Below are 15,900 nucleotides of genomic sequence, written 5' to 3'. Positions count from 1 at the left end.
CCTTAGATTTTGTAAATGACAGTACTCTGTCATCAGAGCCCCTTCCCTGCAGGAAGTTAGGTGCAGTGGAGTTCTCCGCAACTTGTGTTCCACTTGTGTTCCACAGATGGCCATTAGAATGTATTAAGCAACGTTTCCTTTAAAACTTGAAAAGAACAAAATCATAAAGCCCTTCACCAAAAATTATTATTTAAAAAAAAAAAAAAAAAAACTCCTTCCGGAAGTGAACAAGGGTGGCTTCTGAGACGACAAGAGTTTGCTCGCAGGACTTGAAACTGCTTCTCTTCCTCTTGTTTGCAATTTTTATCCTCTTGTTCAGACAAACAGAAAAAAAAAAACAGAAATGTTTCTAGACCAATTCGTACGCCAGCTGGGCCCCATTGCACTTGTGTCCTTCCCTTTGGAAAGGCAAGATCATTTTCCAGCAACTGCTGAGCTGACCAGTGTCCGGCCAATGACCACACAGCTCCTGTGAGTTGAAGTGGTCGAGCATCCTGGTCGTCTCACGGCCTCACGGCGCTCCTCTTCTCGAGTACTGACATCCCCATCTGACAATTGTCTACAGTGGATCACGGCTTCCAACTGTGCAGAGAGGCACAAGGCATCGAGTAGGCCCAGCCTACATTAGCGGGGTCTGGGGTACTTGTCTCAGTCGCTGGAGGCTCTGCCTTGTGTAGTGCACCAGGTCCACCAGGCTGCTGTTGAGGGCCAACACGCGCACTTTTGTGCTGAGCTGAGCAAAGAATTCTGCAATAGAATCCAAGTCAAACTTAAGTACATGTACTCAAACAGCCCAGAGACAGTATCCCCACAACACTCCGCCCCATCTGGCATACTCTTCTGTAAAGTTCTGGTTAGTTCTTCACAATCCCCCCGCTAGATTAGAAGTCAGGAACCCTCTGAGTTAAATCCGTAACTCACTGCTAGTACAGTGGCTGGCGTGTTTCAAATGCCAAATTGATGCACCATGAGGGCAGAGAGGGGAGACGTAGTTAGTTCACCAAGAAGGCTATGGGGAAATTTAGAGCTCCAGCCAGCAGGCTGTCTCCTTCCGACCAGGAAGAAAACTTAATGGCGTTCACCAGTCACTCGGTACCACTTAGCTAGTGGGCACTGGCCCAAGCACCAGGCAATCATGGCCCCTGACTCAGATCTTGGGAGTTCCCGCTTCTTCTCCTAATGTGTCTCGGTAACATTTGCTACCCTGCGTGCCTCAGATGGGAGCTGCTTCATCCCGAGTGTGTTGAGCCAAGGGACAGAGCACATCTCGGCTTCCGCTCTGTCCTATCAGTAGCATTTCAGTTCAGGCTGAAACGACACCAACGTTTGAGAATAAAGCCCACCCTAACTTGGCCTGGAGGGATCCGGCCTCAGACGTCTAGCTCCCATCAAGCCTCAAGGAAGATCTACAACCAGGTTACGAAGCAGAGTGGAGAGAGTGAGCACAGCTGCTTCACAAGACAGAATGTACACGTGAACCAAATACCTCCCACCTTCATAACACAGCCGCTCACCTTTGTTCTTCCTTGTGAGGGCCTCTGCCTGTTCCCAAAGGGTAAAGGCCTTAAGGACATGGGACGTGATGGTGACATAAGAGGAGGTCATGTTCTGGATGGTGACCGGGGTGCTGACAGTGGCCGTCGCCCCTACGGCCCCCATACTGCTGCCAGCACTCGTCTGGGATCCACCAGAGCTGGCAGGAGAAGGCATTGGGGAGAGGGGGGACGGAACGCCTGTGCTTCTGCAAGGATGGAGAAAGAAAGACGCGGTTAATCACGGAAATTAGCAGATCACAGGCTACGATCTCTAAGAACCGGAGTCTGAATTTCAGGGTGTGCTTCTCAAAACAGTAATCCCTGTTAAGTCACCCGTACAAGATCAAAGGCACATCCGGAAGACTAATCTGTGTTCTGGGCACACTCCCGGGCTTTGCTAAAGTCTTCATCTTCCGGAACCACCCACCTCCCTCTCCAATTCCTTCTGCTGCTATTAAGGCGGCGGCAGCAGCAGCTGTGCAGAGTCGGGGTTGAGGTAGGTGGGCGCCCCACATGCACGGACCCGGCTGCATCCACTCGTGGTTTATGCTCTCCTCTGCTCGGTCAGCAGTAAACTGCTCAGACCTGACTCTGAGTCCTGTGGATATACCACAGAGCCACCTCTCAAACCTCACTCTCTACGAATTCATCTGCCTTTCCCCGGGTCACAGCACCGCATAGGTGGAGAGCCTGCCCGGTTCCTAAAACTCCTACTGCATCAGTAAACAGGAGACTGGACAGAGCAGGCTGGGCAGTGGCTATGGATCAATCAGGAGCCCGAGGTTTGTCACACTGACCCTTGGCTGCCGGGGGTCCTGCACGCTCACGCGTTTCAATTAGGTCAAAGGAGAAGACAACCTTCAGCCATACAAGCATGACAAGATAGAGAGACGGGGCCTACGCTGCCTCAAGATCAGGGGCTGCCAAAGTCAAAGGCTAGACAGGGAGCTGCCTAGGGTGGCCGTTACTGCTGCATCCCGGCAGCTCTGAGGGTTGGTATGAAGAAACCACCCTAGCTAAATCGAGACCAATGATGTATTCGCCTGAACCAGACGTCCTGCATCAGGGCGTTCTCTCCTTTTTGATTGCTAGAAATGGGTCCGTATCACAGCTGATGCTCTCTAAAAGCATGGCCCTCCCAGGAAACAGTGGGGCCTCCCAAGGATGCAAAGCATAAGAAGCAAAAACAACACCAGGGCATAGTGCTCAGGGGGCTAAGATAAGAGGCGCACAAGTTCAAGGCCAGCCTGGGCAAGATCGAGGTTCTGTCCCAGACAAAACAAATAGCCCTTGGGCAGCATCATGAAGAAACGCACTGTGACCTTCACCCTCATCCCAAAACAGCTCAAGGATTCTGTTGCTCAAGATCTCAACAGACCCACATGGGCACTCTGCTCCGGGGCCCTTCCTCGGCCACTGCTGTTAATCTCTTACTGTTCTCGCCTTCGCAGTTTAGGATGGCTCGGTACTGCCTGTAATTCTATGCAACCCACACTGAATCTTGGGATGCACTCACTGGCAGGTCAGAGGGGACCGTGGTACCTACCCTGTGTTATCTCATCAGCCTAAAATTAGCTAACAGTTTAAAGTTTAAGGGGCCAACGCACAGAAAGATGAGCGACTTCTGGGAAACCCAAAATCACGCGCAGACGGTTACACAAGCAAAACGTGAGTGACTCAACCGAATTATTTAACAAGACTCAACACTTGCCTTGCCACGCATGGAGAAGGTGCCTGGGCCACTTTGGAGGTACTCCTGAAGTGCTCGCTAAGGGTACGGGAATACTTCATCACCGTGTCCTTTTTACATCGGAACATCGCCATGTTCAAAAGGGACTGGCAACGCAAGCTGCAAATAAAACCAGAGGTTCACAGGGATTGTAGATGGCCTCTCAGACAGACAGACACACTCTGCCAGTGAGCACATTGGGTTCTCCTCTCCAACTGAGCAAGTCCCCTCCTCATGCATCTCACTGTGCGGTCCATGCAGCACCACCCACAGGAAATGTTGGCAGGAAAAGGTGCATGAACACCACTTAGACCCTTAGACCAGGGAATTGGAAGACAGCAGGTACCAGTTCCTAGTGACCGTGAATAGGATTAAGCTCCCTCCTGCCATAATTTTCACTTCAAGGAAATTAATTTAGAGCCAGGCGTGCTGTCACTGGCCTTTAATAACAGCACTGGGTGCTTGGGAGGCAGAAGCAGGAGAATCTCTATGTTCCTCTATCTATAAGGGCCAGCCTGGTCTACATAATAAGTTCCAGGACGGCTGGAGTTAGGTAGAGAGATCATGGCTCCAAAAATAGGGGGAGGGAAAAGGGAAGGAAATCTAAAAATATTATTTAATCAGAGGAAACAAAACTTTAATGCCATTAGTTTATGCAATAGATAGAAATTTCCATACCATAAGACAGCAAATATCTTCTCTTGTGCTGGCACTGTGTTATCTGAGAAGGATTTAAGCGACATCACGAACCTGCAGGGAGATAAATCAGTGCAGGGCATTAAGCTAGGGAGGTTACCGGAGTCCACGCAATGCTGTGCTAACTGCAGATACGGTCTTCCGGAGGGCATGGAGGGACGTGCAACCCAGAAGGGCAGGGGTTAAGAGCGACCGAGAGCCAGCGGCTCAGCAGACCTGGCCCTGAGGCCTGGTCTCTCAAGCATGGCTGTGTCCTCACTAGACCCCTAATGAAATGCCTGGGGCACACAGTGGGGAAAGAAGACACCGGGTATGAAACCTAATCTGGGGAAAGCACACTCCCTGAGAGACTCAGCGTTCTCTTCAGGACAACCTTGGCAAGATGACACGGCTGCATCCAGTGCTCCCTCATAGGCAACACACTTTAACTCAGGACATGAAAAACCTGTGCACCAACCACCCAGGGCCTCCGGTGTGAGAGGCAGGCGCTGCCCCCGAGCAAAGGGACCTTTGTAAGCCTCCCCCCTTCTATCTTCACATCAGGTGGGGAGACAGCCGGGTTGGGCACGGTGGCAGAGCGCCCCAGCACTTACTTAATGAGGTCTACGGTTTCTGAGTACACAGTGTACGCTGACTTCGCTGAGCTCTCTGACTCGGTGGCCATTCCACACTCAATAAAAGACAGGACGGCTTCCAAATACTTGAAGGCTTTTCCAGCCTTGTCCACCTGTGGGAGAAGAACACGGGCCTCCTGAGGCAGCAGGCAGCAACCGGTTTGTTACCCGCACTCGTCCCCGTGACTCCTCCCCACTGTCTTCACTGACTGACTAGAGAGACAGGTGAGCAAGAATAAACAGTAGGAGGTGGCCAGCCATAGCAGTCAGCGCTGACCCACGGGAGTGTCCCTAGCAAGAACGCACTAAGGTAAAGAGGATTCCCCATCCAGACGACACTGGGAACTCCACCAGGCGCAGACAGCGCTGTCATCAGCCGAAGCCCGGTCACCCTTGAAGCAGACGAGCCAGCACGTTAACAGGACAGACAAGAGTTTCTCTGTGGAGGTTGAGGTTATATAAAATACGATCACCTAACTTAGATCTGGAGCCCGGCAGACTATTAATCTCTTGGGGCACCTTGTACAAAGACATGCCCCGGCCAACAGGTCCAGACCCTCAAAACCCCTTCAAGGAAACATGGTCATCGGACCCTGGTGGTCCGCCTAATCCTGAGCGTGAATTTGGTCACTTGATCTTCTCGCTGAGTGGCATACGGTCAATTCAATTAATCAGACGTGTGGCACGCAGCCCATCTCTCTGCGTGTGGCTTACGTACCGCACGCCCAGAGCAGCTGGCTAACATGGGCCATCTTGAGGGCCTTGCTAATGCTTCAATTTGCCGTGGATGGAAACAGTAAAGATGTGTACAGGAAACAGGAAAGCAGTAATCCGCTCGTCTGAGGCTGCCCGGGGCTTCTGTGTGCTGCTGCCCCGGGGCAGGGAAACAGCTCCTCCTCCCGCTGCTCTCCGTGCGTCTCACCAGCAGAGGGACAAAGTGGGGTGTTAACGTGCATACCTGTGCGCACACACCTGCACTTCACAGGCTCTAGAGCTTTTTTTTTAGGTTTTGAGAAGAAACTTAAGTGTCTTTCTCTAGAAAGCATGAGCTCAGAAAATCTGTGGCAGAGCTAAGAGTGACATTCCTATGCCTCAGTCAGCTGTGTAGGTGATGACTAGTTTGCTTTGCAGGTGGAGCTCTAACTCCCTTATTTACTTTATTTTATTTTCACATGTGCAGCGTTCTGCCTGCGTGTGTGTTATCTGCACCACACGTGTGCCGGGCTGGCAGCAGCCAAAAGAGGGTGTCAGATCCTCTAGACCCAGAGTTACAGACGAAGCCACCCAGTGTGCAGTGTTGGGAACCGAGCCCAGGTTCCATACAGGAGCAGCAAGTGCTCTTAATTCTCAAATTTACGCCCACCTCCTTAAGAGCCCTGTGAGGTTAACAATGGGGTGGCTGTTATAATGTCCACAGGTCTCCTAAGACAGCTAAGACGGGCACAGCCATCGCTGTTCCAGTAGGGAACAGAATCCCCTCCTCAAGGAGAGAGCAATGTGAAGTTGAAACACCCCTCTGTTCAGCTGGGCACCTCACTGCCCGAAACACCAAACCAACAGCTCTCCAGTATTACGGAATGAATTAAAAAAAAAAAAGGCTGGTCACAGTGGCACTCAGTGACCCCAGAACTCAGAGGCTAAGCAGGAGCACAGCTACAAGTCTAAGGCCAGCCTGGGCTACGTGGAGATCTTGCATGAGAAGCAGAGGAGGGAGACCATTAACAGGTCACTACCGGGACTAGCAGATCCTGAGGATAGCTGTTGCAATGAGATGCGACTGGTCTAACTCAGGGGTTCCTGGCACACCAGAGAGGAAGAAGATGCAAACCGGAGGTCTCTGGAGTATTAACTGTCAGTGAATAATAAGGGAGCCAAAATGCTAGCAGTGTCTGAGTGAGGTAAGGTTTTGCTCTTTGCCTCCAACGCAGAGTCGCCCCCTGCCCCCTCCAAACCATGAAACAGTCACACTGGGCCCTTAGTATCTTTGGAAAGAGGAAGCTGAGCGCACAGCCCTGCTTGGTGCAAACTGAGCACACACGGCCGGCCCGGGCACAGCACACCCCACACAGCACCAAGCGTGGGAGGCAACCAGGGACCATTTTATCTGACAAACAGGGCCAGCAACCTGGGATAGGAAGGCACAGGCCGAAGTCCCCATGGCCACAAGGGGGCAGCTGAGTCACGTCACAAAGACCTCTGTGGGTTTCCAGGGGCCTCAGAGAACCTCCAGTGCCTTCAAAGTTTCAGTGTGATGAAGAAGGGGAATGAGATGGCCCAGCAGGTAAAGCCGCTTCCACCGAGTCTGAGGACACGGTCTGACCCTTGGGATCCACATGGTGGAAGAGAACCGAGTCCTCCAACGGTGGCACAGCCACCAACCCCACATAAACGTAATAAAAATTAAATTAAAAAAGAATAAATAAGACTAAGGGAAAAGGTGATCCTATGGTATGTACACTTAACAGCCAAGACTGCCCCTGCGGAAGAATCGTAGTGCCTAGCAGATGAAGACAGCCTCGGTCTCAGGGCATGTTTATAATGTCTGCTCCTTACACTCTCTTCCCGGGGCCAACTCTCCCTTCAGATCTGTGCATAAGAGCACCCGGGAACGGAAATTGTCTTCCTCGCCTTGTATGGCGTTCAGGGCGGACACGGACTGATTTAATAATAGTCCACTTTGTACATCTCAAGAACTGATTCAGCGGGTTGAAAAAAAGCACTCCTACATTAAACCTACATCCCACGGATGAGCTTCTGCTCAGATAGTCTGTAAAGCACACGATCTAATGAACTAATGAAGCCAAAGAACATAATTCCCTTAGAACACCCCAGACCTCAGCCATAGGATCCTGATTGTCCTGCTTACCAGTGGCTAACAGCAGCCACCTCTTCCTGCTGCCCCTACCCCAGATCCCCCAGTATACAGCCCTCCTACCTGCTGCTGAATCCCAGAGCACCCACAGACATCATTCCACCCACCGCCCCATCCCCATCCCTATGGCGTGAGGTAGGACAGGACGGAGACTGTGGTTTTTTTCCCCTTAACTGTTTAACCAAGGGCATAAAAAACGAAGACTGACCATTGCCTCCGCCTTGCACTTCAGCTTTTTAGCCTCCTTCATGTGAAAGTCAGCTTGTTGTCTGCAGAAAAAGGGAGAAGAGGCAGGCGTGGGTCATACAAACAAAAATGACTTCCCTGGGGCCGGAGAAAAGGGTGAAAAAGAAAGGGGGAGATGGGGGACAGGGGCACTGGGCTTACCTCTCAGATTTCACCTGTGGCTTTCCTGGCTTAGCGTTACCATTTGGCAAAGAAGGCACTGGAAAAGGATTCGCAGCATCTCCAGAAGATCCCTTTAAAACATATCCACGTGTTATACCCTGTTAGCCGGAGAGGCCAGGGCCCTAGCCGCACTAGCCTTCCAACGCCAAGAAAGCATATGAGGGGGGTAGCAGCAGAACCACAGGCCAACTTGGCTACCACTTCCCTAGCTACTGCAGTAACTGGCCCCAAAGCCAGGCATCTACGTGAGCAAGAACGGGTAACAAACAGCATGAGCATAGTGGTCTCGGCACACACCAGCCAGGTCCTGGAAGCCAGGACCACTGGGCTATGTCCTGTTAAGATGGATATCTAAGTATCTAAGACTACAGATCCAAAGAACTGAACTAACCCATGTCTTAAGCCAACATCTAAACAGCGGACAGAAATCCACTATGATCCATCTCTGATCACTTCAAGGAAAACAAAGGGGGTTGGGGATTTAGCTCAGTGGTAGAGTGCTTGCCTAGCAAGCATAAGGCCCTGGGTTCGGTCCTCAGCTGGCGAGGGGGGTGGGGGACGACGTAAAGGACACCACTCCACCCTACCCCACCCCACATTTCCTGTAGTAGCAACTATCATATCATTTGCTCTTTAAAAACAACACAAAGTGGTCACACCAGACTGGAGCTCAGCGTGCGAGAGAGCGCCGAGACCACTCACGGTTTCACTTACTTTGTGTTCAGAGTCCCGGGCCTGTACTTTTCTGTGCTTCGGAACTGAAGAGTCTGTACAGCTGCTCTTCGCGCTGCCGGAACTTCTGGGAGGGTCCTGGCTACCAATGTCTGCATCTGGCCTGGGCCTCTTGTGTGCAGGTTTGCTTGGCTTCTGCGAGGACGAGGAAGACGACGAGGATGAGGGCACCACCGGCGGAGGAGGAAGCATTTCCTTTCTTGAGCACTCTGAGGAGGGCCTGGGTGTCCTGGCAATAAAAGGTCGAAGCAGAGGACACATCACCTCTAAGTTTGTTTATAAAGGACAAGGTGGCACAAAAGACTGCAACATTGTGAAGCATGTGATTATGGGTTTAGGGGCCTTCTCGTGCTTTATTAAATCTAGCTGTCAATTAGTACCTAAGTGTATAGTCTGCACCTAGCTGGAAGACTGCAATCACGTCTATCGCTGGTTCTCATCCTATCTGTACCTTACCCCAACAAACAGCCAAGCTCAACTGTCACCTCCATATGTAACATAGCCCATAACTGACGGCAGGCTCCCCAGCAGAGAAGCACTTGGGATGCTCGTGTGTTTTGCCAAGTCTCTTGTGAGTCAAGCTCCTGAATAAGCCAGAGAGTAAATGACAGTTACTATTTATAGCCATGCCATCTTGACACTACTGATCTCACTGGGCATGCCTCGGTCCCTCAAAGACACACCGACAGCACCAAACCTGAGCTATACTGAGTCCAAGTTAAACCCAGTAGCAACTCCAGGGCTTTGAGTCAGTTTTGGCTCTCTTTCCCATCTGCTGAAATGAAATATAAAAAAAATGAAGGAGGAAGAGGAGGAGGCAGAAAAGGAGGAGAGAGGAGGAGGGGGGGGGAGGGAGAGGAGGAGGAAGAAGAAGAGGAAGAAGAAGAAGGAGGAGGAGGAGGAGAAGGAGAAGAAGAGAAGAAGAAGAAGAAGAAGAAGAAGAGGAGAAGAAGAAGAAGAAGAAGAAGAAGAAGAAGAAGAAGAAGAAGAAGAAGAAGAAGAAGAAGAAGAAGAAGAAGAAGAAGAAGAAGAAGAAGAAGAAGGAGAAGAAGAAGAAGAAGAAGAAGGAGGAGGAGGAGGAGGAGGAGGAGGAGGAGGAGGAGGAAGAGGAAGGAAGAAGGAGAAGAAAGGGAGAAGGAGAGGAGAGGGAGAAGGAGAAGAAGAAGGAACAAGGAAGAAGGAGAAGAAAGGAAGAAGGAGAAGAAGGAGAAGGAAGAAGGAGAAGGAGGAGAAGGAGGAAGGAGGAGGAGGAGGAGGAGGAGGAGGAGGAGGAGGAGGGAGAAGAAGAAGAAGAAGAAGAAGAAGAAGAAGAAGAAGAAGAAGAAGAAGAAGAAGAAGAAGAAGAAAAAGAAAGAGAAGAAGAAAAAGAAGAAGAAGAAAGAAGAAGGAAGGAAGAAGGAGAAGGGGGAGGAGGAGGGGGGGGAGAAGGAGGAGGAAGAAGGGGGAAGAAGGGGGAGGAGGAGAAAGAAGGAAGAAGGAGGAGGAGAAGGAGAAGAATTATTAGAAGAAGGAGAAGGAGGAGAAGGAGAAGAATGAAGAAGGAAGGAGGAGGAAGAGGAAGAAGAGGAAGAGAAGGAAGAGGAAGAGGAAGCTGATAGTGCTTTTCTTCTCTGTCCAACTGCCTACACAACTAGGGATTAAATCTAGGCCCTCTACATGCTAAAGTGCCACTGAACTGTACAACTTTCTTCTATGGAAAAAAAGACTTCCAGGCAAGAGGCAGCTGGATGCAGAGTTCCTTGCTTAGCATGTAAAAGGCCCTGAGTCATCCCCAACACAGATTTTATATGTATATGAACATAAACTAATACTAGGCGTTTAGGAAACGCTCAGTGAACATGTCTTTGATAAATCTCGGTTTGCCGCCAAAGGAATGAGTGAGTACCCAGGGCCGAGAAGGAGCACCGTGCTCTGGTTCTAGTGCAGAAGAAGCTCGCTACCCTCACAGGCTAGCGTGGCAGGCCGTTCCCGCCTGGATACTCACTTTGACTTGGAAGACTCTGCGTGGGAAGACGAGGATGAGGACGTCTGCGACTTATCCAGTCGGAGCCTCTTGTGACTGTGCTCTTTCTCCGGCTCAGTCTGTCATTGCAGATGATGGACACAGCCACGTTAGAACTGTCACACACACCAAGGGAGGGGGAGTGCAGACGCAGCAAAGGGACCTGACTGACCACCGGAGGCATCCGTGCGGATGGGTGCGCCCTCAGGCGTATGGACTGTGTGTGACGCGAGGGTGGAGAGAGCAATGTGACACAGTGATGGGTTTCTAATGGCACCATCAGCTTGCACATAATGTGCTTTGATCATTACCTTTCCTGGGCCACCCTGGACGCTTGCTGCGCCTCCTCTCTTCTTCCATAGTATCCCTCCTCACCTGCTTTGTCACTTCTGTGTGTGTGTAGTCCTCTCATTCACGTATGTATAGATACAGATGATATACCAACATACACTTCACCTCCTTTTCAACTCGTCATCTGCACACACAGTGTGCACACACACACACACACACACACACACACACACACAGGTCCACAGGTCCGTCTTATGCAGTTCCGCTGTGGACCAAGCTAGTCTCAAACTCTCAGAAATCCACCTGCCTCTGCATCCCAAGTACTGGGATTAAAGGCGTGTGCCACCATACCCAGCACGTCTTGCCGTTTAAACTCTGGGTTTTCCACAAGACGAAACATGTGGGATTTGCCTGAGTCTGGCTACATACACGCAGACTAATTACATGGAACGGTAACCACTGTTATGGAAGACCAGGAAACATGCAGTGATAAGTCCGATAAAAAAAATCTAGTGTAGGAGGTAAGAAAGGTCTAAAATGCAACAAATAAGATGCTCCGAAAACGCAGCTTAGAATCCCAGACCTTTGACCACATTCCCTAAACTGTGAGCATGGGCCAGCGGTGGCGGCGGTCCCTAACAGTGAAATCTGGACGTGGGAAGCACTGGTGTGCACCAGGACTGCTGTCATTACAACATGGCTGGCTCTGCACTCAGAACAACGGTAGCGCCCACACACCTCCTAGTCAATGAGAGGCCAAAACGTCCTGCCACCTGAAGGCCCAGGGCTTCAGGTTGAAGGCTGCATAAACGCTCTGACAAGCATTCCATGAAAGTGGGAAGTCCACATCTGGAGAAAGTAAGAATTTGCTCAAGTACGCGGATGAGATTAACTCACTTGTGAAATGCTAAAACATGTTAGCTAAGTCACAGAAAACAGGGAAGGCCAAAGACAAGCTGTCCAGACACCCAAGTCTAGATGGCAAACAAGAGTCCATCTTTGTCTCCTTACGTTGCTTGGTCACAAATAAACCACACATGACAGAGACGTTTCAGGGCAAGGCAATCTTCACCAGCTGACGGGAGCTGGAGCCTCTGCCCATCACGAGCACAAGAGGAGTGGGCACACAGGAAACATCGAGGCCAGCATCTGAAAAATGCTAACGTTTACCTCTCCTCAATCACTAGCTTTCTATAGGTACCTCACAACTCAGAAGCATGGTGCACGAAGCCTAAAAGAAAATAAGCAAAAGGCTCCATTCCCCCCTACCCTCCCACATCCATCCCCGGTGCACTGTGCGCTTGGATGTTGCCCGTCTGGAAAGGCTCAGGCTTCCCCCAGAGCAGCAGCAGAATCTTCCACTGGTACAGAAACTAAGAACAGCAGCCAAGCGGTGTGGCACTCATTCCCAGGGCATGACTGCACAGGAGCCCTGCGAGGTTAGACTGAAGAGCGGGCCAAAGTGGGGGCACTCAGTAGTGGTCGTTAGTAATGGAGTTTGAACCCCACGAGTAAGGCCTGCCACCCTATAGGAGTCACGGGGTCTTTAGCCTTTATCTGGGTCAGGAAGCCACAAGAAAGTCAGGTGACAGCAATATTCTTGAAGAGGGAAAAAAGTACATCTCTGCCAGTCGCCCCAGTTTAGGGAACGTGGTCAAAGCTCTGGGGTTCCAAGCTTCTTTTTCTAGGCGGTGGTGCGTGCGTCCCCATCCCCCCTACCACCTACCCAGGAAGGGCCAGCAGCTGCCAGCAAGTCCCAGTGCACTGCTGGCTTTTCTCAGCCTGTTGGGCCAGGCAGCCTTCGGAGGATGCGCCAAGAGCAGCCCCACCTACAGAACGGAGCGAAAGGGCAAGGCCATAAAAGGAAGAGATGGGGCTGCGCGAGGCCCTCCCCGAGGCTGGGTGGTGGCCTGGTGCCTACCTTGCACCGGCTCATCCTGAGGGTGCCTGTAGTTCAAAGGAAAACGGGGGTAGTGTTTGCTCAAACCGACAGTCACTTAGGGCCACAGCTTCTGCCTGGTGGAAAGATACTGGGAGCTCGGCTATGCCGGTGGAGACAAGAGGGTGTGAGGAGGAACCTGAGATCCCGGAGAAGGGGTGTGCATGGCCGCATTGGGAAATGGAGGCATGGAGCCAGGTAAAGCGTTACAGCCGTGCTAGTGAGTGGAATCACCGGGGCCAATAAACACACGGACCCTGAGCTCTGCCTTTGTGCCTCTCAAGTCTTCCCAAGAGGCATAGAGACATGAGAGAGAGGACAAACCACGAGACTGGGAGGAACGCGTACCCCACACACACATCTACTGAGCAGCCAGCCCTAAGATCCCTGAGCTTTTCTGGATCTCAGCAGAGAGAGGGGTTGGGGGGTTGGGGGAGGCTCTGCCCACGCACACAGGAAGCAAAGGAGCTTGCCTGTGCGTGAAGCAGGGGAGAACGGGGACGATCAGGGCAACTCGCTGAAGGGGGTTCAGTAAGGAAAAAGGGCATGACCCCTCAGTCCAAGATCACGCTCCACATTGCCACCAGAAGACTGCCTGAGAGGACAGAAAGAACGGCCTGCGGGACAGGGAAATGGACCAGCTTTATTCGTTCGTAGTTGAGGCAGACGTACAGGTACTGGCTGACTTAAAGCAGCCTCCACTACCACAGCCTGCCATGCTCCCCGGCCAATAAACAATCAAATTGAAAGGAGGCCTAGGAGGCTTTAGTAAATTGGACTTAGGACGAAAGTCAAAGGCAGAACCAACCATGCCAAGCCTTTATGGTGTGTGTGTGTGTGTGTGTGTGTGTGTGTGTGTGTGTGTGTGTGTGTGTGTGTGTGTGTGTGTGTGTGTGTGTGTGTGTGTGTGTGTGTGTGTGTGTGAACTCCTGGGGGGGGACAAGGAAGAGGGGCAACTTTTGGAATGTAAATAAAATAACTTAATAAAAAAAGAAACACGCCTTTTCCTGTTATACACAATGACTTCCCTTCCTCTGTCTACATAAATGAAGGAGTATATATACATACACCAATTACCCACCAAACATGATAGTTTCTTGGATAATCAATCAAGGCTTCAGTGAACTCCATCCTGTTATTCGTTGCAATGACCAATAAGAAAGTCTGCCCACCTATCTGAGCATATGACGGCCATCCCAACACTTGCAAGGAAGCTGAAACGGAAGGATCTTGGCTTTCGGGCCAGCCTGGGCTACAGTGTTGAGACCAACACAACAAGATCAAAAGACAGCCACTTGTTTGCAGGGTAATCTTCAGTCAAATGGATGGAAAGAATTATTTACGGGAGAAGCGAGCACACAGAACTTCACGTGTAGCTCGGTGTCTCCGATCGTGTTCTTAGGATGCTCCCGACTTCACACGTTAGAGAGTCACGATCTTAAAAAAGGCAAGCGGGCCCTGGTGCTTTCAACTTCTACACATGGTCAATAGTTTAAAGGAGTACTCTCACAGCTCCTGTAGTTACCTCAGTTTCTCCAGTGTGCCTCATTGGCCGTTCCTAACCCAGTTCCCGCCCCCTCACAGTTGTCTGCATCATCGACCCTCTTGCTGGCTGGTTTTTGGTTTCACACACCTGAGGACTGAATCCAGATCCTTAATAATGCTAGAGAGGTGCTCAGACACTGAGCTACATCCCCACCACACTCTGTGTTAGCATTCTAAGCTCCACCCCCAACAGTTACCTGGCAATAGCCACCCGACACTATAAAAGGGGCTGCTTGTCCCCCTCCTCACTCTCTCGTTCCCTTACTCCCTCTTCCCCCTTTGTCCCTTCTCTCCCCATCTCCCCACCCCCATGCTCATATGCTCATGGCCTGCCTCTATTTCTCTACTCTCCCTCTCCCTCTCTCTCTTCCTTTCTCTGCCCTTACTGCCCTCCCCATGCCCTGAATAAACTCCATTCTATACTATACTGTCTTCCTGTGGCTGGTCAGTCAGGGGGAAGGGATACCTCAGCATGGAGGCACAGAGGCACCCGCTTTCCCTACACCTCCATAGAGCATAGCCCATCCTCTTTATCTTTTTTATAAATACATCACTCTGTAATCTCTCTGATATTCTCAGGAGTATTTAAGGCTAAAATGCCCTTGAAGACTTGTGAATCCTCTGAGGACTTTTGCTAAACTTCATAGCAGGAGAAGGAGAAGCTCGGAGGGGCTTTAAATAAACTGTGCTCATGTGACAGGTTTGGAACACTCTTAAAGGTCTCTAAATACATCTTGAAAAGGCATTTTCATGCTGAAGATGAAGGCTTTGGGGAGAAATATTCCCAGGTTAAAAAACGAGTCGGTATTTAGCCTTTTCCCTAGAGCCAGGTTCCCAGGTTGGCAAACCAGGTGACCCACTGAAGGAGCCAGGGAGGCTTGAATGGGAGTCACGGCACTCACGCATGGAACGAATGACATACACAAGTGCCTCCCACCATGGAGTCCAGGAACTCACACACCACAGGACACATGGCTCTGCTGAGGCGTAAATACACAACAGCTAGCTTTGTATCCAGACCCCTCTGAAAGCTCTCAGCCAGCCAGCTAGCATACCTCAAGCAATGAATGCCCAACCCATGCTAGCCACACTCAGGGCACACCTTGACAGCTTCCCTACCCAAAGCACCAGCTTTTCCTGTATCCCTAGAGGAGAGTAATGTGGTCAGGCTTGGGAGGACTTTAATGCAGCCAGGATTTAAACCAGTGGGTCCCATGTTGATCTGTCTCAGACAGGCTGATTAACAAGCCAAATCCCTTGGTGGCTCGCCAGAGCTTTGTGTCTAAAACGAGGACATGACCACTCCAAGGTGTGGCTGAGGGGAAGCTTATCATTGTAGATGTGAGGGGGAGAGTACAGCCGAAGGCATCGGGAAGCGTCCAGAGTAGGGAGAGAGAGTAGCAAAGTTAACACGGCCAGCAGAGGGGAATCAGCCATGGAGAGAGTGGGGCAGAGAGTGAAAGAGGAAGGGAAGAGAGAGAAAAGAGAAGAGGGGACCAAGATCACAGGAGCACATGGCCCAAATGGCGGGTTCTGT

At 51.0% G+C, this 15,900-nt stretch overlaps 1 protein-coding gene across 1 annotated transcript in view; it reads right to left on the bottom strand.

Moving 5' to 3' along the window:
• Positions 1–338: 338 nt before the first annotated feature.
• Positions 339–15,900, bottom strand: part of Aff1 (AF4/FMR2 family member 1) — a 159,641-nt gene continuing 144,079 nt past the window's right edge. The window contains exons 13-21 of the mRNA XM_032916179.1: positions 10,571–10,668; positions 8,569–8,815; positions 7,834–7,925; positions 7,655–7,715; positions 4,554–4,687; positions 3,943–4,014; positions 3,247–3,384; positions 1,515–1,741; positions 339–747 (exon numbers count right to left, since the gene is read on the bottom strand). Of these exons, the coding sequence (XP_032772070.1) occupies positions 620–747; positions 1,515–1,741; positions 3,247–3,384; positions 3,943–4,014; positions 4,554–4,687; positions 7,655–7,715; positions 7,834–7,925; positions 8,569–8,815; positions 10,571–10,668 (1,197 nt within the window). The 3' untranslated portion in view covers positions 339–619. The remainder of the gene's footprint in view (positions 748–1,514; positions 1,742–3,246; positions 3,385–3,942; positions 4,015–4,553; positions 4,688–7,654; positions 7,716–7,833; positions 7,926–8,568; positions 8,816–10,570; positions 10,669–15,900) is intronic.

The sequence above is a fragment of the Rattus rattus genome, chromosome 11 (genome assembly GCF_011064425.1).
Source record: "Rattus rattus isolate New Zealand chromosome 11, Rrattus_CSIRO_v1, whole genome shotgun sequence".
Taxonomy (NCBI): domain Eukaryota; kingdom Metazoa; phylum Chordata; class Mammalia; order Rodentia; family Muridae; genus Rattus; species Rattus rattus.
This window is presented reverse-complemented; position numbering and strand designations above follow the sequence as displayed.